Below are 21,308 nucleotides of genomic sequence, written 5' to 3'. Positions count from 1 at the left end.
AATATAATTCCAAAATGAACTATTACCATGACAAACATGACGATTTTTCCTGCAAGAATGCAATATGCTTCCATGTAAGAAAAGTCCCAAATCTGTTTGAAATCAAAACATTCCCATCTCTTTCCACCCAAAAGTAAGACATCGACAAATAAAATGATGACATGCCCTTTGTCAGTGCTACACACAGCTCACTGGTAATCCTTAATATACATCTATATATGTATATATACATATATACACACTGGTCATTTATTAAGCGTGCAGTGACTGTGAGGGACTAGTGCACAATGAAACGTGGGTCTTTCAGTGTGTACGTGTGCGTGGAGGCCACAGATAAAAGATGAAGCTTGCCAGAAATAAACTGTCTGATGACACTGCTAAACATACAGCAATATAGACATTTCGAATAACTTGTGCAATGATACGTCGGACATGTTTTGTGACGCCTTCAACATTGTGCCTCTTTATCTCTACTCGAATACATCAGGGCCTTGTAAGAACTGTTGACGCTGATGCGAATAATGTGTCATTATTAGCGGTGGCATCACAAAGCCATCATTTGGGAGTGGAAAAACATTCCTGTTTGGCTAATTCTAAGACTGGATGACGTTCAAGGGCATTTATTAATTTGTAACCCAGTATATCAGAGCGGAGTGAGGCCGCTCGCTTGCAGCTCTATCTCCGTGTGAAGCCGTTTCAGCGCATATGTGCCTGTTTGCTGGGCTTTGTTGTCCCTTATGGCCGTCAAAGAATAGGGGCTAAAAGCCGCTATAAAAACAACTAGTGTTGTGTCTCGGCTTTTTGTGCAGTCATCAATGTCAAATGCAAGTTTAAGACTTCCATGTCAAATAACAAGGATAAAACAAAGCAAAAATCAATATAATAACATCAAACATTTAGACCTCAGAATTACATTACAGTGTGAGTGTGTGTGTGTGTGTGTTCATGTCATCACAAAACCATTAGCAGTGTAGGATGAGTTCTGTTGATGCAGGTTAATATAGCCTCCAGAGTAGCTATATTAATCATGGGCAACATTATACAGTACATCGTAGATGATTATGAACCTCTGAACAGCCCAACAAAGCTACAAGCTCATTCTGTGCATGATGCTTTTTTCTTTCACACGTTCTCTCCACACAACCCGCCACTTATGACACCGGTGGCAAATTGTTGATGCTTATTTTTTTTGTTTCATTTCATTCAAAAGGGGAGATGGGAGGGAGAGGGAAGTAAATGAAACATTGAAGTATAAATGAGAAAAAATAATAACTAAAATCGATTCAGCATCCAGCCCTTTTCTTTTTTTTTGTGGTTACAAATGCTTTTTTCATGCATGTCAAACGCAGACATGGAGAGAGGAGGAGGATGTTGAGGAAACAGTAGGAGGAGGATACATAGAAGACTCAACTTACTTCTGAGCTCTGCAGTGATAGAGCAAAACAAAGACAGAACACAGTACAGAGTTTTAACCCCACAACATTCACGAAACGAGTGAAACCATTACACTTCTCACTGTAAGCACGGGGTAAAGGGGGTCGGAGGGAGAGGGGGACGGGGAGGGAAATAGGGAGGACCATTACACTTGATTGCAGTGTGTGTGTGTGTGTGTGTGTGAGAGAGAGAGTTTACATGTGTGTGATCATAACAATTGCAAACCCAAGAAATATTCTCAACTACGTTAAAGTATCTTGAGTTCATTAGCACTGCAACTATTTATAACACATCCTAAAGATCCTGTACCACACATAACTTTATAGTTAAATACAATATTTTTAGAGAACACAAAATGAAAGCTGTGCAGGACTTACTGGTGAATGGCTTGGAGAAACTTGCGCTGGTGTTTCCGCACCTTGGCGTGATCGATCTTTTTGACCAACTTAGTGTGTTTGTAGATGAGCCATGTTTCCCTGAGTACATTGGCAGCTGTGTTCTTTACCTGTGAAGAAAGGATGAGAAAATCCTGACATGTATACAGTAGCTTCTTAAAGGGCAGTGTTGGTGTTGGAGCAAATATCCAAAAGGGGGCTCGAGGACATACATTTTGTTTCAACATAGAGGGAGGAGGGAGGGGGAAATAAGTTTGACATAATACTAGAATGTAGCGTGATTGCCAAACACAGAAATCAACAGAAAACAAATGGAGCAAGGGGTTAGTAAAATGCCGGCCTAAATAGTCTAGTATCGCCTTTGGACATTTGCACGATAGTATAATGTTGACGCCCGAAAACCAGTGGCTCTCAAACTGGATGTCAGGATCCCAAGGGGAGCTCCAGTTAAATCCATAAAGTCCCAGCATAATTAACAATGTTATATAGCAGCAATATATCCTTTCTTCTGTTTTATCCCGCTGAGACCCTGGGGGACTCTGTCGGTGATCCCGGCCTATATACAGTCCTTCAGAGACCGCCGCTGCCTCTGTTCTCATGATCATATTAAACTAGACGACCTGTTGAATCCATTGATATCAACCTGAATTAAACGTTCTTTTGAAACGGAGATACAACCTCCCAAATAATTGAAAAACAGGAATAACTAAAAAGCATCGGTATGTTGTGACTCACTCGTTTACAGAGTTGTGTGTCCATCATGAAGTTGTGGACATGCTTCTCAGCCTTGGTCAGCTCCAGCTTCCTGGCTACCACTGCAACCACCAGTGCAGTGCAACCAGCTCCCTGTTAAACACATAGGGTTAAAGCTTTCAAAATGCCTCTTTGTTACATGAATAATTATAAGGGCTGTCAATAGATTTTTTTAAATTAACTAATTAATCGCACATTTTGAAATTCATTAATCTCGATTAATGAATGTTGTTGTTGTTACAAAATTCTAAAAAGTAATCACTTTAGAAAACGTGTATTTTAGACACAGTTTAATTGGTAATGTTATTTTAAACACAAAACTACATACATTTGATCGTCTTGGAGGCAGAATTCCATCGGCTGGAACATGTTGAACTAGCGACTCTTTCTGCTAGCTTAGCCTAGCAGCTAGCTTAGCATAGTGGTGCTTTAAGTGGATCCCCCCCCCCTTTCTGTTTGACATCTGGAGGAATTCCTCCGCAAAAAATCTCTCTCCATCTTGAGCTACCGTCTTGCTTTCTCCAATTTAACTGACTGCAGCTGGCAGCTGTTTCGTTTCCACGATCAACTTCCGGTTTACTTTAAGTAAAGTACTTAGTTTAAGTAAACAAATGTACGTTAACTATGTTAAAACGTTTTGTCGCAAACATTTATTGCATAGATTAACACGTTTAAATAAACTCAGAAAAGATAAACAGTAAATAAATAAATAAATGAGACACAGCAGCTTAAAGTCATGAAATGTCTTTTCACGATGAAAACACAGTTTAAAAGAAAAATTCAATTTTCAATCACAAATAACAAGATAAAGTCATCTCAAAGTGGTAGATTTTTTTGCAGTGTGGGGTTGGCAGTGAGAGCTGGGGTTTAGTTTTATAACAAAGAGTGTTATGTGTTTATCTGAGGTAAGAACTAAGAAACCCACCATAATCCCTGTAAGCAGACACACGCCTTTCCCGCAGTACGTGTGTGGCACCATGTCCCCATAACCAATGGAGAGGAAGGTGATCGATATGAGCCACATGGCTCCCAGGAAGTTACTGGTCACTTCCTGTTTGTCGTGATACCTGAAGTGATGAAGAGAAGCAGAGGTGGGATATACACAGTGAGTGAAACTGCACACAGTCCCTTGAACGTGAGCATGCTAGAGAATGACGTGGTGCCGTGTGAGCCGAACAGTGGTGGTGGGCGGAGGAGGGGGAGGTGGTGAAGATCAAGGAGGAGGAGGTAAAATCATGGCGCAAGGTGTTACACCGGTTTTGTATAAGCAGTTTGGCACAAAGTCAGAAAAAAAGAAAATGGTTTCAGTTTAAAGATAAATGAATTCAGCAACACCACTGAACGTTTTTTTCATGTTCAGTGCCATTATGAAAATATTTGGGGAGGGAAATGATGTGAATAGGCATTCAAAAGGCCAAAATCACTTACTCTTATTGGACATTTGCATTGAAATGACAACTTTAACCAACATGTTTCAAATGACAAAAAGAGGGGCCATGTCGCCGTGACTAAATAAAAAACACTGCAGGTCAAACTTCATTTGAATATGACAACCCAACAAATGTAATGACAAAGCATCCAAAAATGCCCATAGTGCTGCATGAAAACAAAGTAACAATCGGCTTATTGGTCACTGTCTCCATGGAGTATATGCTATCCCTTCCCTAAAAAAGGTTTGGCAATCAAAATCATCACTTCAAGCATTGCTGAAAATAGCTGACAGATATGCTTGAATTCTCAGTCCAAAGGCCCACAGTGCAAATGCAGAGAAATCTATAAAAAAAACACACTGTACAAAGCTGGATTGATGATGACATTCCCATACCTTTTGCGGCAAGACAAAAGTCCATAACTGAGGCAAATCTGCCTTATCCACACACCCTCATTCAACTTGTTTAATTATTCCCAATGGACTGTCTAGGAGGAGATCAGATACGATTTAACTTTGGAGTAAAAATCAAATATTCATTAAACAGACGACATCCTGTCAATATCCTTCTGACAAGACAAAATCAAAGGAATCTTATTTCTTGGGATTTTGTTAAGGCTTTTCTAAAGGGTCTTCTGACTCAAAATGGCTGGAACAATTAACTTTAATTAATGCACGGATACAAAATTTCTTTAATTTTAGTTTCCAATTGAAGGCAAATAATCACTCCTCATTCTCTTCCAAGACAGCTCATTGTAATCAAATTTCATAAATCAACTAAATCATGCCCCTGCAAGTTCTTAAAACTCCCACTCTCACAAGTGTGTGTGCATGGGCAAAGTAGGTAGAAGAACATCTTTTGACCAAAACGTGTGCTGTCAGTGTCAGGTTTCAAGCCTCTGAGATGACATGCAGATAAGCAGTCTGTGCAATGCCATGCAGGAATAAAAAAAAGGATGTCTGCATCCTGCATGCTTCAAAACCAGTATACTGAGAGCAGGGGAGCGATGGGACGACCTGAGATCCATTTTGAGATGAAACCACCTCTGACAAATATACTGCAGGATCACCCGGTGGAAGGGGACTGTACGTCTTCGCGGACAGGCTTTCATTTGTAAACAGTGGGGTGGGATTGGATGAATAACAAAGGAGGAAGCTCATTGAATTTGACACCCCTGTCTCTTTTACCTGCATCCCAACACGTCGCCAGCTGCCCTTTGATAGCTGCCAGGGGGCTAAACTTGATCAGCTGGCAAAATATTGTAATCACAAGTGACTAGTATGTTAATTTCATTCATCTTGTTATCAAGGCGAGCAGAGAGTGAGTCACGTCTTCAAGGCAGGCAGAAATGTGCTGCACCTTTCAGCACAGAGAACAAGATACTTTTACAGCGGCCTGCTCTTGTAAATATACCCTCAAGGGTACGAAGAAGAATGCAGAACACATCTTTATTTCTTTATATATTTTAGAGAAGCCTTTGTTTTTTATATCTATTTTTCTAATGGTGGAAACATATTTTAGATCCACGAAGAATAATTTTCTAATAAAAAAAGAGCAGAAGCAGCTGTACAGGAATAGAGACAGTGGCTGAACGGGGAGCTAATCGATAGCACTTTAAGGCTCTCAATATACTGTGTCAAGTTTTGGAATAGCATGGAGAAGAGCTGGCACCACTTTCAACCTAATCCAGAACAAGTGGTATATCCCCTGCTTTTAAATTCCCCCTGACAGACACTCAGCAGCAAAAGCTTTAACCAGAAACCAATCACTCAAAGATTTCATAGATGGTGTTTAATCCACTTCGGTATATACACAATAATGCTGTAGATCCAAATGAGTGCCATACCGTTGCATCTGTGGTGGGTTAGAGGAGGGAGTACAGCACAACACAACATATGACAATACTCCCTATGGCGCCATCTGCAACCAAACAAGTCAACAGTGGCAACAGTTGACAACAGCAGTCTCTTCAAATCATCACCATCTATCAACTGGCCTCATCGGCACTGGAGGGGGGGGGGGGGGGGGGGGTTCTTTTATATGGATATCTTTACTTTGTGTAGTAGATGAGCTCATGATGTTTAAGTACCGATGGCTCAAAAGGGAAAGAGCCGTGCACTTACTTGTGCCAAAACACACACACACACACACACACACACACACACACACGCAAGCCTACTCCCACATACACAAACATCTGAAATATTAAAAGAATGAGACCAAAAACAACTCAAAATAAATCATATTTGATTTTTTACCTTTTGGAGTGAATCACTTCACATACATAACACACACAAGAATAACAGAAGAAAGCCGTTTGAAGTACTACATTCTTATGTCCTGTGTCCCCAAAACGCATATCGGTCAGGAGGGAAGACCTCATTCAGACCTTATTTTATGTTCTTTCTTTAGGAGAACCACAACCTCGCCTCTGTTTCTGCTCTCCGATGCAGGTCAGCCGTCATAGTAAAGCAGATGACCTCCTCCACATTCTGCCGCTATTGCTTACTTAAAATAAGAACACTTTTCCTCTCCTCGCTGCCTTTTGGTTTCATTTCAACAAAAACAAATTAAAACAAGTGCAAGTCTTGTCGGTATAAATTCATTTGAGCGCTGGCTGAGATTACTTGGGGACAAATAAATGTGGATGCTCCTTGGGGAGAATGTTAGTTGCAGTAAACATGAGCAGATTAAACTCAAAGTGATGATGACCCAATTAAAAAAAGTTTTTTCACTGCACAGCCAATAAGCAAAAGAAAAGCAGTAACCTCCTCTCCCAACTGGACCGTATGAATTATAACATGTGTATTCTATAATGTTTGTAAGTGTAAAAACACAACGATAAAAATACTAATAGAAGTTAATAGAATGAGTGACTTATTTGTTGCAGGGTATAAAATGATTTTGCTCCACCAATACGATTGCATTTTAATATATATATATATATATACATATAAATAATGCATAGCTGCCAAGCGACTAAGCCGTGAATCCAAAAGTAAAGTATTGCTTGCATTAGCTGACTTGCAGATTTTTAAGCCTCCAGGGCTCCTTTGCTAGATGTAATCAAGTGGGTGTGTTTGTGATTCTTCAGCTTACATAAGTCTGTCACGGTGTGGTTCACTTCCTGTTGTATTTTGTAGTTTTCTGCCACTCGTGTCCCCGGGTAACTTCACTTCCTGCCTTGTCCCGTCATCCCCTGTGATCGTCTAATAGTTTCCACCTGTGTCCAATCACCTGCACCTCCCCTAGTGTATTTAAACCATGTGTGTCTGTTGTCACTTGTCGCGTCATTGTCTTTGGCCACGCATGTCCTCGTCCATCGGCGTGGATGTTTGTAGTTTCCTGCCTGCTGTTTTCCCCCTGGTTCCTGTGTATTTTTGCCCCTTGGCCTTTTGCTTTTGACTATTAAAGTCCCTTTTCTTTTTGAACTCTGCGTCTGGGTCCTACCTCCCCACAATCCCTGACAAAGTCCTTGTGGCCCTACCTTTACAAAAATATCATGTCTGAGCTGAGCACAAAGTCAGGCCTTTTCTGTCCTTCTTAATCCATAATTCCACTGGACAGGAGGCACCGTTCAGGAAGCCCTTAATCTAAATGTTTCACTGCTGCAGAGGGTTTTGTCTTAAGGGTTATCAGATAGATAGCGTACTATTACAGCACACATGAAAATAAATCTGCTGTAATTCGCCCCCCAAAAGAGGCTATTTGCTCTTAGATATAATAAATTCAACAGCATTCATCCCATACCAGTCATTAAGTTCACTTTACTGCTAACTCTTGGTGTCCAACCTTCAGAGGACAAAACAAGCTTTAAAACACAACCAGTTTCACTTCAAACTAACTACACCTCCGCACTCAATCTCGCCGTTCCCAGTCTTCCCACTGCTCGCAGCATTCAACCAAATCAGCGTTTTTTTTTATGGTCGGGTTGTTTGAAAAAAATCATCACAACAAGTTGTCAAACCATAGACAATCCACCTGTTGCAGCAATTTGCATGAAATTAATCTGATTTATGTTTGTTTTTAAAATAATCTTGTGAATGATTGAGATTAAGGCAACGGGGTTTTACCCGCTTACTGTAGATTCCAAATGCACAGCAAACTACACACATTTCCTTTTGTGATGCTTGGGGCTCACTGTTGAGTTGGATTGAAGTCTCAGATTGTTAAGTAATGTCTGTCAAATCTATGTCATTAATGGTGGACATAAATGCTTTGAAAGATTGATTGAAGTTGTCATCATCCGGTTAGCCAGAAAAATACAGAGGCATACTGAAATCGAATCTAATCACAAACTAATGGAAACAGCTTTGTGGCAATCGCAGCCTGGAAACTGTAAAGTTGTAAAGTCAATCTGAATATTTTGTGTCAGAGTGAGAAAGTTCAAGTTACATCGCTGTGTGTTTGTCTGACTTGTCGGACGGCCTGTTCTTGCCTGTCTGAATCCAAGCAATGACACAATCTGGTTGTCGGTCCTTGGTTGTAGGTGTAGCTGACTGGCAACTCAAGCCTGATAATCCAAGAGGCAAGTCAGCTAAGCGCTTGCCAACGGGTCCTCACCCGAGGAAGCAAGGTGAGCAACAGAAAGTCTCACATCGCCGCGAAAAAGAGCGTTTTTATCTCGGATAACAAAGTTAGAACAGCAGCGGAAAAGGACTAGATTACAGTTAAAGAGAAAAAGGAGCGCAGGACCAGGGAGGCAGGCAAGGCAAGGCATGCATGTGAGTGTGTAACTGAGTTCTGGCCAGATTAGGCCTGCTTGTTATGGATACGGAAAGGCAAAGGGAAGAGGAATCAGCAGTGGGGAGAGATGAGGAGAAACGGCAGAGCATGCCACGTTAGACGGGTACAGTAGGAGATCTGCACAGGATCAGTCAGGAGTAGGAGAGAGAGAGGGAGGGAGCCTCGTGGTTGGGAGGGAGAAGCCAAAAAGAGCTTAGTCAAGGAGCTTAGTTGAGGCAGGTTAGCTCTGAAGATGGGCTGTATCAAGAAGGAACAGAAAGCGGTCCAGTGAACAGCATTGAATCCATCTACTGTAACATTAGCATCCCTCCCAGCTCCAAACCTCTCTTTCCCCCTGGTTGTGTGTCTTTCATTCCCCCCATAGGCATCTTCCAGGTAGACTCTGTGCTCGTCCAATCCCACATCATACCGCCCTTTGATTGGCTCAGGAGGGTGTCAGTGTGACAGCGTGACGGCGTGTTCAACACAAAGTCACCAACAGCACTTTGGAGAACAAGCGCCTCTTTTTCCCACCCACCTTTTTTTTTTTTTGTTACCCGGAATAATGGGATTGAAAAGTAAACATGAAAACCGGCATGCTGTTTTCATGTTTACCAGAGGAGAGGACAAAGGGGGATGAAGACCCTCAGGTGATGGGTGTAAACAAAAACTGCCGACTCCGCTTTCATCACAGGAGAAAAAAATAGAAGGTAATTTCGTAAAATACTTGTTGTTTTTTTACATTTCTAGACTGACCATGGATTTAAAAAAAATCCATCCGACCAAATGATAAATCCAAAGCATATGCAGGGAATGTATTTTATAAACTGCCCTCATTTGCCTCACTAGCTATAATATAAATGTAATATACATGAAATGAAATATATAGTTCACAAGTTCTCAGGATCACAACCCTGCTGTGGTAGATATTAGAAGACACCCCAGAACCAAATGACATTACTTTTGTCCTCTATTTGCATGATGAGACTTTCTTTTGGCTACAGATGACGAACTGTCTTCACCTTTAGAGCAAAATCTTTGGGGCAGAAGCAACAAGTCTGCAAAACCATTTCAACACTGTTGAATTAATTTTGCGAAGGGAGACACGTAATGGGATGGTAATGTGTGAGCACAACGAACAGAAAGGCTTTCGCTCCTCAACAAATCTTTGGAGTCGCTGCTAAAAAGACTTTTTGTGCACCACGGATCTATAACAATTGCATAAGGACAGGGAGAGAAAAGGGATGAGAAAAGACAAATTGCCCTCTGGCAGATTCATGAAGGTGACTTGAAGGAGCTGCTCCATTTTTCCACAAATTTCTTCCTCCTCCTCCTCCTCCAGCCAATACCGGCCTACCACACGATAGTTAGCAAAGAGTCGCTTGCTTCCAAGTGCTGCTCACACCGTCCGTCTCTCATGTGCTCCTAACAGCCACTGAAAGCCTGTTTTCTGACCAGAAAACCCCCCTTTGCCACACTGAGTTCGGAAAGGATCACTGCCTAATTGCTTTTGAGGGGCTGACCCGTCTCCCCATGACCGCCCCCCACCCCTCTAACCCCACTTAGGGCACTAGTGGCGCCAGCTCGATGCAAAATGATACGAGGTTTTTGTTTTTGTTTTTGTTTTTTCCACGGCTAAGAGAACGAGGACTCACATGGTATCCCTACGGAGCAGCATAGTGGGGAAATAGAAAGTACAACAAAACATTATACAAACGCGCTCACAAACATGCACTTACACACCTACGTGTGCATGCTCGCACCCATCCTTAGTAACACACACATCCAGCCATCTGAACACATGTTATTCTGAAACCAAAGGACCAACGGCATGCGCTGCTAATGGAAAGAGGGTCACAGAACGTGAGAGAAAACCAAGATTCCGGTGGAGTTTCTGTGCTTCGCGTCCCGCCACTAATTTAAATCCAGATTTCCAAACGGACCGTGTCAGACATCCATTCTCTAGTTGTTTTGTTGTATTATTTCATATGGTACTCTTGTCTTTGATTGACCCAATCATCAATGAATCATCTTTGATGACTTATTCAATTTGAAGTAATTGTTTTTTGGGCAATTCATTTTTGGCAAATACATTTGAGTTCTTGCCGAGGCTGCCGAAGATCAATACCACTTTAATGCCTATACCATAGCTCACTATATGGCAATATCAAGCAACATAAGCTTAGCATTAAGATTGGAGAATGCTAGCCTGACTGTCAACCCAAATCATCTAAGACATAAACTGAATAACTTGTAGTCTCCGCTGGTTTCGTGTCTTTGTGCTAAGCTGAGCTAAGCAGTTGCTGCAGTTCTCAATACAAACACAGCAGTAGTAATTATCAGTAGGAAAGTTAGATTAGCATTTCCCATCAAACTATTAGATTATGAACAAGAAAGTTATCAGAAGCCACGGAATTCCCAAAATATAATGCATCATAACCCACTGAGGTCGACTTTTTAGACAAATTGGACCGTGTGTTGTTTTAATTGTTCCAACATTTAGTTGAGGTGACATCAATTAAATCGCACTGTGTTTCAGAGGAGCTGGGGTCAAAGGTCAGCTGCTCTTTTCAATACTGGTTCAGCCTTTGATAGTTAAAACACACCAGCCGAGGGTCCGGGGGAGGCGTGCGAGGGAGCGGAGGTTAGGTTAGTGACTGGTGTAAAGGTGGAGCCACGGAGGGGATGTTCTTAGTAAAAGTCAGGTGAGCTGCGGCAGCACACTGAGCGTCCGTCGCCAGGGCCCGCTGAGAGCCTTTGCTAGAGCTGATGCTTGACTTTTACACTGCAGCACATGTACAGCTTCACATTGGGTCTGACAGGAACTGCTGCGACAGATCTTCCACTCTCCACCCACCCTACTCAAGTCCTCCTTCCACTCCAACTACGCACAAATGACTTTGAAACATCAAAGCTGGCATTAACGTCTCATTTCCCTATGCAAATGCAAAACGAGAAAGAAAAAAAAAAAAGAAAAGCCTTTCAGTTCTCCCCGTCTCTATCGTTTTCAGGGAGAATCGTTGCCGCCCCCCTTGAGACGAAGCCCGCTGCTCAGTTTTGGGGAGAAAACGGGTTAAGGGATCCTGGGGGCTGCTCTGCATTACCAAAACAAACCATTCAGCAAACAAACAATTATACTCATGAATTATGGACAAGCTATCTAAAATAGCGATAAAAAGAAGGGGCGGGGAGTCGTGGAGCGATCGCTGAGCTAATGAATGGATGTCAGGGTGTCTTTAAGCGGTATAACAGTACAGTATTGATATGTAACCTGTCCTAAGTCCACCTCCAACTCTTTGGACCTGTGCAGTTGCGTAACTGAAAACAAGGTTAACAAGTGAGCGATGGAATAAAGGTGTCTAGTAATCCACAAGGATGTGCATCAGCCATTTTGTTTTCAATCTGTCGCCAGCGACATCCATTATTCACACCCTGTGTTTACCTCTCACAGACGCGCACAGTCCATGCAGCAATGATCCAGGAGGATATGCTGAACACCAGCAGAACAGTTCCCGGGCAGATGGTCATGAGGGTCTTCATGACGAAGCGTGTGTTGAAGTTGATCTTGTTGAGGGCGCCGATGCTGCGAGATGAAGCGTCCGTGAACAGCTTGCTGTGGAGTAACATGACCCTGCCTATCAGGTAGAGCCTCAGGAACATGGGGATGGAGAGGATGATGTCCACGTCGGCGTCGGCCACCGACGGCGTGTAGGTGAAGGCCAGCCGGGCCGTCCAGGTGAAGACGTACTGGCCCGGGATGGGATGGATGGCACAAACCAGCAGCTCCAGCACGATGAAGAAGATCCGCTCATACGTCATGGCTATCCTCCAATCGTCCGCACCATTGTCGACCATAAACAGCTGTAGAGAAACCGACACACACCAAGGACTTGGTTTAAAGGCTTTTTTACTTTTCTTGTTGCCATCTTTACATCCTAGTCAACACCCAACCACTTGAAACTGTTTATCATTACAACATGTTGAATCATCATTTGATCATTTGATGTAATGCTGATTTAATGCTGTTTTCATAAAACAAAAATATTTGAAATATCTCATTCAATTCAGATGTAATAAGTCAGATGTATCTTTGTCAAACAGAACAACAAACAGATCATGAATCTAGATGGAACTAAGAAGTTCCCAGGATAATATCTGAAGTTTCATCAACAGATGTTGTTGAATTAGTTTTACTGCTCAAGACAACTTAATAATCATAATAGAAATGTGATATGTTTTACTTGCGTAATTCGAATGAACCACTTGTTTGGACTGTAGCGTTACGATGAAATTACCCTCTTGAGTATGCATACTGTATAATATAAAACGTGTATATCATGAATGTGGATATTATTGCAAGCATAAATCCATTTTCTCAGTAATAACTGTTGGGCACAATCAAAGCCATATGTCAGTAGTTTCTATCAAGGCCCAATAGTAGAAATATAAATCCCCATTATCACTATTGTTTTATGTGTTTAACTCACCTGGATTTCCCGGGCATGGTACATTATTATAAGACCAAGCAATATAACAGTGGAAAGGCTGATAAGGCATTTCAGTGCAAATGAGTATGAAGATTCCTGTGGTGAGAGAAAAGAACAAAGCGAAGTATTAGAAAAACATGGTTAATTAGACACAAATTGAATACATATACATGGAAATCTTATGAGAAAAACGAGATACACTGTTCCTTGAGTTCATTTGCACATTTAGCCGGTATAAACGGAAATATTGACGGATCCTTAAAGAACTAAGGCTTTCCGTTTGCATCGGAGCAAAGGTGGAGGCAGTCTTTGCAAATTACATCAAAAACAAATGCTTCTAATGTTAAAGGAATAGAAGAAACATCCAGCCGGGCAAAGTGGGGGCAAGAAGGTTTCTGTACCGTTCGATAGATACTCTCTACATGCAGCGTTAGGGACGGCGACAGATGCTCCTAAGAACAATAAGCATGAGATGAGTTTACTGAGCTCAGGTGAGGTGTGGAGCTTACGGAGTGGGAGTTTACCTCTTAGCATCCAGGCTGCTTCAGTGAAACTTTTGGATGACTAGTTGTAAATGGTAAATGGACTGTACTTGTAATGGCGCTTTTCTGGTGTTCCAACCACTCAAAGCGCTTTAACACTACATGACATCATTCACCCATTCACACACTGATGACAGGAGCCACCACACACACACACACACACACACCTGCCCATCAGTAACTAACATGCACACACTGTGGTCACCGCTACAGGAGCAATGGTGGGTTAAGTGTCTTGCCCAAGGACACATGGACATGCGGATTAGCCGCCTGGGATCGAACCGCCAACCCTGATTGGAGGACGACCGACTCACCCCACAGTAACGTAGTTGTGTGTTAGCGTTGAACAGCATGAGACAGATGTGAATGTTCTTTTCTTTCTGCTTAACAGGAGGAAGTCACTTATTCTAGTGTTTACTGTTGTCATTTAACGATAAGAAAGACAATTTCAGTATCACTTAAGTGCCTTAAAATTTGCCAGATTAATGCGGTGCTCCAAAGGAGTGCAGTCAGGGGAAATAAAGGACCCACATTAATAATAAATTTATCTTAGGCCGGTTTCATAATTTCAATCAGGCTACATCTAAACACAATTGTGCTCGCAAAAGGTACATACATTTATACGCACACACCCTAATACACACAAACGGTACTTATTAGCTTAATCGTCATTTCAAAGTGAGCAAACAGCACGGTCAGGAGGTTGCTAAACAACGCAGCTGCAGGTGCAGCCTGATATCTTCTAGGGATTCTGTTCCCGCCATCTAAACTACCAATTAATCAAGGCCCAGCACTAACAGGGGGACTTTCCACTTAATTGTGGGTGCGGAAGAGGCAAGGCTAGCATTAGCAGGGGGGCCACCACAGTGAGTGCTCCTGGTGATAAACAGGCCAGCTGGGTGCCATTGCTGTGTTGTGTATGTGTACGCGTACGCAGCATAGATTTAGAAAATTAGAACCTGTAAAACACAAGACCCCCCCCCTACCCTGATGTTGGTAAGATGCCATTTCATAAATCAATTTAACAGCCATGGTGTAAAAACACGCACTGCACCCGGCTAATGATCGTAAGGTCGTTATTTCAATTACAACATCAACAAACGACAAGAATAGTGGAAATCGTTTAAAATCTTCCGTCTGATGACAGTGGGAGCTGCTCAGTATTAGTCTGTCCTTCGCTGGTCCATATTACGGAATTTATTTTTAGCTATCAACTAGATTGCTTTGCCCCTCGGGTCGACGACATGTTCTCAAGACATTCTAATGGCTGAAATTGTTTTGAGAAGTCCCTAGTGAAATAACATTAAGTAAACCAATTAATCCACCTACCAGAGGTTCAAGGATTTTTCAGTCCCAGTGCTCACTGCCTCTTTACGTGTTTCCTTCCTTCGCGGCTCAGAAAACCCTGGCTGAGCCTCAAGTGTCTGCTATGCAACGTGAAAAAGGACGAAAAATGGACCAGCACAGGCTACGGGAGCGGATTCGGGAGTTCAGTCACAACCTGTTACTTCCCTAAAACCCCATAAATCATCCTAGGTTCCAACGCACACGGACAAAGTAATCTCACTTTGTCCGTGTGCGTTGGAACCTCGCCATTTCAGCCACGAAAGGAGACACAGGAATCTGATTATTTCACATTATCTGTTGCATGTACTTTTCGGGATATATTGACAATTTAAGCAAATATGAATTACAATACGTTGTACATTTACAAAAGTCCTTTCCCTACGATGGAAAGCTGTGACGGTCTCTGAGGAGACACTGGAAGTCATGTTCTTTGGTGGCTTGCAAACAGAAGAATTAGAAGGACCACGCACTGATGCTGTAGAGCAGGGGGGGGCAATAGGTCGATCGCCATCAACCGGTCAATCGACCAAAGCAGTGCCGGTATATCGCCTGGGAGACGGATCCTCCTCTGACGTTTTCGCTATGGTTTCGTCCATTTTTTTCTCCTGTTCCGATATGAGGGTTTCGGGACGGGGGATGTTGTGCACAGACTGTAAAGCCCTCTGAGGCATATTTGCGATTATGGGCTGTACAAAATGAAATTGAATTGAATCGATGGCCTGTCCAAGCAATTGAACGAAATCCTGTACAATGACTATCCAGACACCAAGTGATGGATATTGGGTGAATAGATAACTATGTTCTTCCCAAAATACCCTGACAAAGTGCTGATACAGAGGGACACCTGGTCACTATGGCCCTGACACCGTATTGCCCTGCTGATGTGGTTGATTGATTAAAATAGGTATCTCTGCATCTTTTCGCTCTACCCAAACCTCTATATATCCATTGCTCTTTATTCCTTTGCCCCTGCTGTCCTGCTCTCCTTTTCCCTGTCCTACTTTGAGCTAGTGAATTCAGACAGCCACCACGGCACTGGTAGTGGCACCAGTCCATTGGCTAAACTCCAATGCAGATGAAAAAGTGGATATTTAAGAAAAGGGACAAAACCTTTATTGAATACCAAAACATGTACCACCAGTAAATACGCCGTTAGTCATTGGTAACGCGACACTCAATAATTTGTACTATTTTTCATTACCGTTGTTGGATAAATCTTTGTCAGTTCTTATGGAGGTTCATGATTGTGACGGCTGCCAACTACGCAAAAGGACAATACAAGGACAAAAGACCAAGCTCCCACTCATCCATCACACACATGCACAACCTACCTTAGTGTAAACCCCCCATGACAGCTCCGTCTCTGTCACCATGACGACAATCCCAAACATCCCGAAGATGAGTGCGTAGTCGCTGAGTCGCTTCCGCTTCTCAAACAGCGCCCGGCGGTGGCCGAGCCTGTAGCCAATGTCCCTGTTCTTCTTCTGCGGTGCCCTGCCTCCGCCCCGCGCGCTGCCCTCCCTGACCAAGCTCTCGTTGGACGCCTTGCTGGGGTCTTCGCCGCCGTTGCCCTTGGACACCACCACTTCCAGGCCAGAGCTGTGCAGCGTCTGCAAGGGCTGGGTCTCCGAGTCGAGCTCCGCGAGGTTGCGGCGCGACGAGGACGCCAGGCTGCCCACCAGTGGTCTCACCACGCCGCCATTGTACTTGCAGGAGTTCATGGCTATCTGAGGGAGTCGGCCGCTGCTCTCGGAGAGGGAGGGCTTGGATCCAGCATGGCTCAGCTTCTTCTGCTCAGTAGAGGCCTGTGAACCAAGAAGAAGAGTGATGAATAAAATGCTATCACAACAACAACAAGAGTGTAAAAACTGTCAGACGGTCGAAGAGGTTTATACACTGAACGCATCAAAATATCAACAGTTCTTCTGTGAAAGTCCAAAATACTGGCAGAAGATAGCAGACACGACGCGGCAGTTCAACTTGATTTGAAGTCTGCGTTAACAAAAGAAACAGGTAATCCCATCATCAGTCAGAAACACAGCGTTTCTTTTCCTTTCAGAAAACGGCATAAATATTGGATGGTTCAAAAATAAGTAAATAATGGATGGATTTGATGTATAAATAAAACCGTATAACAAATAGTGGACCCTACAAAGTGCAGAAAATTGAATCTTTGCACTGCACAAATTCAGATATAAATGATTAATGTTCGCTGTGACCCTGTTTCCTATCAAAGAAACACTCTTCCCCTGCAGAGATTAGAAGTTGGCTGCCCAAAAGAGAACGAAGAACAAGAAATGAGGCGTACCACAGAGACCAAATGTTAGTCTCCACCTAAAAGAGGAAACAAGGAAATCCATTTCCTTTCAAACTCAAAGCACCGTGTACACTGTCAGGGTCTGTTGAGGTGCCAAAAAACTGGGTAAACCATGCGTGTATTCACACATTAACATGATGTTCAATAAATAAATCAATATACTATATTTTGAATATGTTTTCTAACTTGGAGTAGACAGGTGAGAATACATTTAACTTTTTACTCTTTTGTCACCTGTACAAAATGTTCCAATTTTTTTTTTCTGACCGGATGCCGTGCAGACTTTTCGCCTCTTGCATTGAGTCAACTTTCATCGCTGCTCTTCTTGGCAGATAGGAGTGAGTTTCTGTCCCGGCGACGCAGACAGGGAATGCTCAAAGGCTGTGGAGCCGTCACCCCAGACGCATCTATCTGCCTGTCTATGCGCTGCCCTTCAGAGACTCTGGCAGATTATCATAATGGGTTATGAAAACTTCACATGGAACAGTGCTTTTTCCGAAACAAGTCGGGGTGTGTGTGATAGCACTGCCGGCCCTTTTTATTAGCCTCGACAAAGCATGTCTAATGCCTTTAAATGTGCTAGTGGGAATAAAGAAGGGCGACCCTAATGGAAATTTACTAACTCCAGTCTTGTGATGTTATCGTCTTGCGCATATTTGGGCTCCATGAGAACAGGAGTAAAGGTTAAGGATTAGTGCAGCCATAGTGTTTCTAATCCCCTTTTCTATATTAAATTGCTTTTTAATCTGTGCCATTAGGACCCCTTTAGACTTCAAGACTGTGGGGTGAGTGAACTTGTTTGAATGACAGGAAAAACTGTAGAAAAAGATGCTGATATGGCAATAATGGACAGTGTTCTCACCTTATTTCAGGCCAAAAAAGGAAGACGGTGTAGTACTGGGGGGGTTTGGATCTTTCTAGTTGTTGTTTCTATTCTTCAAATGGGAAACTCCTGTAATTTACTTGTTTTTTCACCTCATAATATGCAGTTACAAGATGCTCTGACAGGCTTAAGAAAGCACAAACAATTTTAATGTCAGTATAAAAAACATCACAGAATATAAAAAACATCACTGAAAACCAAGACCAGGCGCGATGAATAATCCTCCTAATCCATAAAAAATAAAACAGGTGTATGTAATCAAAATGTACAGTTCATTCATTAAAGTAGGATTTTTAGATGATTTTTGTAAAATGTTTACGTCTTCATCAGTGCACAGCTTGTTTTTTCCCAGCATCAATCACGGTAGAACCGTCTGCTGCTTTGAACGCGTTAAAATCTCCAGCACAACTTGAACCGAGCAACTACAAAACATCATTATTCTCTTGGTTCTGAATGTCACAACATGATGTCACTTATTTTCAGAAAAGAATTTCCTGCCTTTGTGTAGAAAGTAAATAACTCTGAAGCTCCTGTTTTGAGCTCAGAGTATTTTTAGACTGTCAAACTTTCTGAGATGCTTGATATGTAAATTTGATTCCTGGACTTTAATAGCTGAGAAAAAATGACAACTATCTCAAACAAAGGTTGAGAGCGTTTGTAGAAAACGTTCTTTTGTGAATTTATAGTGGATGAGTATATTTTTAGTGTTCATTTCACTAATGTCTTGATGGAATGACACAGAATTGGAGTAACACAGTTCGGCATCAATCCTCAATCAATCCTTTGATTAATAGCCAACCTCTTCTATCACCACAGTTTATGACACACCAGCAAGTCAAAAGAACGTCATCGTTCATATTGCTCCAAGGTGTGGATCGATACAGCAGAGCAAGCTCTGAACTCTAAGGATGACTGCACAATCAATGATTGACAGGAACCCTCCCTGCTCCAAACTGGACAAACAACAATAGTCCCTGTATTGGCTCTCAAGACTTGGAATTTTAACATGATCGCGCATTCAACAACCTCATGTGTATTCAAATACATATGTAGCTAAAATAAAGCACGCGATTGTCCATTCATGTCTCATGAAGTTAAAGTGGGGCAACGTCAAATAAGCATAAAAAACACAATTAATATACCCGTTAAAACTTTCTATAAATTGTGAGATTCAATATGGTTAATGGCCGGCTTGCAACAGTCAACTGCCTTACACGTAAGAGGAGAACGTCCCAGGAAGTGTTGATCCGATGGAGTAAATGAACGGGATTGATTATAGACACCAAGAGAGCAGAGCTGACGTCTCAGCTTTAGTTACTCGTGTGTGGTGATCCGCCGTCACGGAACCAGGTCAGGACCGAGCGCCCCGACGCTCACTTTGTATGAACACACGTTGTCGGCAGTTAGAATCAGGAAAAAATACGAACACATAAGAGAACGGATGTCTGTACATGGAAAGTAATGCAAATAAGCCGATATGTGTGGCTGACTTTCCCTCTGTAAAATTAAAGTCCTTCACATATGTTGCAGTGGGAGTCCTCACATCCCGTTCCAAAGCCTCAAAGCAGCATCAATCAATTCCACACACTCGCCCACTTAGCCAGCTACCAGCTACCGAGCCCTGTAACCCCCCCACAACACCACTAAAGAGGGCTTTGAAAGGGCACGGTGGGCCGCCGTTGCCCTCGTCCTCCCCTGATGGCCTCAACGGAGGGAGGTTGCTTGTCCAGCGGACCGACGGCTCAATTTCATTTTGAATGGCACGCGGCATCCAGGCTCTATGAAATGGAGCCTCATAATCAAATTGAAAAGCCTCAGTGCAGAACAGTTTAAATGACGGCAACTCTGCCTTGCTCCTCTCTCTCTCTCTCTCTCTCTCTCTGTCTCTCTCTCTCTCTGTCTCTCTCTCTCTCTCTCTCTGTCTCCAGCCCGCTCTAATCCAATAGAAGATCCCCATTCTCCATTGTTGTGTGGGGCCTGTGCGGATGTTAGAGATATACCCTAAAAATGGAATTATGCATTAGAAAATCAAGTGTGTTCAATTCTGCGTGTTCGTGAGTTTGTTCATGTGGGTACGAGTGCGGTTAATTACGTGTGTGTGTGTGAGCGAGCTTGTGGGTGTACGTGTGCTACAGTTGAACAAGCTGAGGAATAGTTTAAGAAGATCCACGAGCATCGCCAGCGTGAGAAATGTTTGCGAAAGACCGGCGGATGCCGACAAGACTGACATGACAGCGGGAACGCGAAAGAGAAACGAGGAAGAGGGGCACAGCGGCAAAATGAGACAGAAAATGAGGAAACATGACGGATGGAGAGGGTGAAAGAGAAAGAGATAAATGAAAGAGGGGAGAGACGGCTCCCGCTGGGTGTCTCGGCCAGCCCCCCCGGAGTGATTGAGAGCCGCAGGCTGCAGCGTCCAGTTTGTCCCTGCAGACACTGGACGCTCTCACATTCCTCTGACAGGCCGACAGGCATCGGGCCCGTCACGTCCACCCCTGACCGCCATGTGGGTCATTACTCAGCGCTGGTAAAAAGGTGGAGCTAAAAACCGGAGGCAGCGGTTCCACATCCGCAAAAGAAAAGTCCTCCATCGCAGCAGCTCTCATCACTGTGTGTGATGGAAATAAACAATGCAGTAGTTAATGACAACTGTCAGCCCATCTAACGCTCAGAAGGATGTCAGGGGGGGGCACACGTCACGCATCAGGGATCACACCAGGAATTACAATGTTTCATCTACATCAGTGTCTTTGCTTTTCACAGAATGTTTTTCCTGCGCCGTCTTCACATGTCTGGTACGGACAACAAGCGTGTGGATAAACTGATCGATGAACACGGACGAGAGCCGCTCACGTGTGTGTGTGTGTGTGTGTGTGTGTGTGTGCGTGTGCGTGGGCCGAGACCCGCACACGTCTGTTGAAGCACACAGAAAGCACATCGCCAAGTGTGTTTCTGACCTCACACAGTCACTCAAACCTTTTCAGTCCCACGTCTG

General features: G+C 43.1%; 1 protein-coding gene across 2 annotated transcripts in view; it reads right to left on the bottom strand.

The window, feature by feature from the left end:
* The window catches only part of kcnn1a (potassium intermediate/small conductance calcium-activated channel, subfamily N, member 1a), a 40,700-nt gene that overhangs the window by 6,128 nt on the left and 13,264 nt on the right, over window positions 1-21,308 (bottom strand). For both annotated transcript variants that reach the window (XM_040171207.2, XM_078099072.1), the window contains exons 2-7: window positions 16,445-16,918; window positions 13,225-13,320; window positions 12,180-12,598; window positions 3,508-3,649; window positions 2,565-2,675; window positions 1,812-1,939 (exon numbers count right to left, since the gene is read on the bottom strand). In XM_040171207.2, the coding sequence (XP_040027141.2) occupies window positions 1,812-1,939; window positions 2,565-2,675; window positions 3,508-3,649; window positions 12,180-12,598; window positions 13,225-13,320; window positions 16,445-16,918 (1,370 nt within the window). The remainder of the gene's footprint in view (window positions 1-1,811; window positions 1,940-2,564; window positions 2,676-3,507; window positions 3,650-12,179; window positions 12,599-13,224; window positions 13,321-16,444; window positions 16,919-21,308) is intronic.

The sequence above is a fragment of the Gasterosteus aculeatus genome, chromosome 3 (assembly GCF_964276395.1).
Source record: "Gasterosteus aculeatus chromosome 3, fGasAcu3.hap1.1, whole genome shotgun sequence".
Classification (NCBI taxonomy): Eukaryota; Metazoa; Chordata; class Actinopteri; order Perciformes; family Gasterosteidae; genus Gasterosteus; species Gasterosteus aculeatus.
Note: the sequence above shows the minus strand (reverse complement) of the source record. Positions and strands in the feature narration are given on the sequence as shown.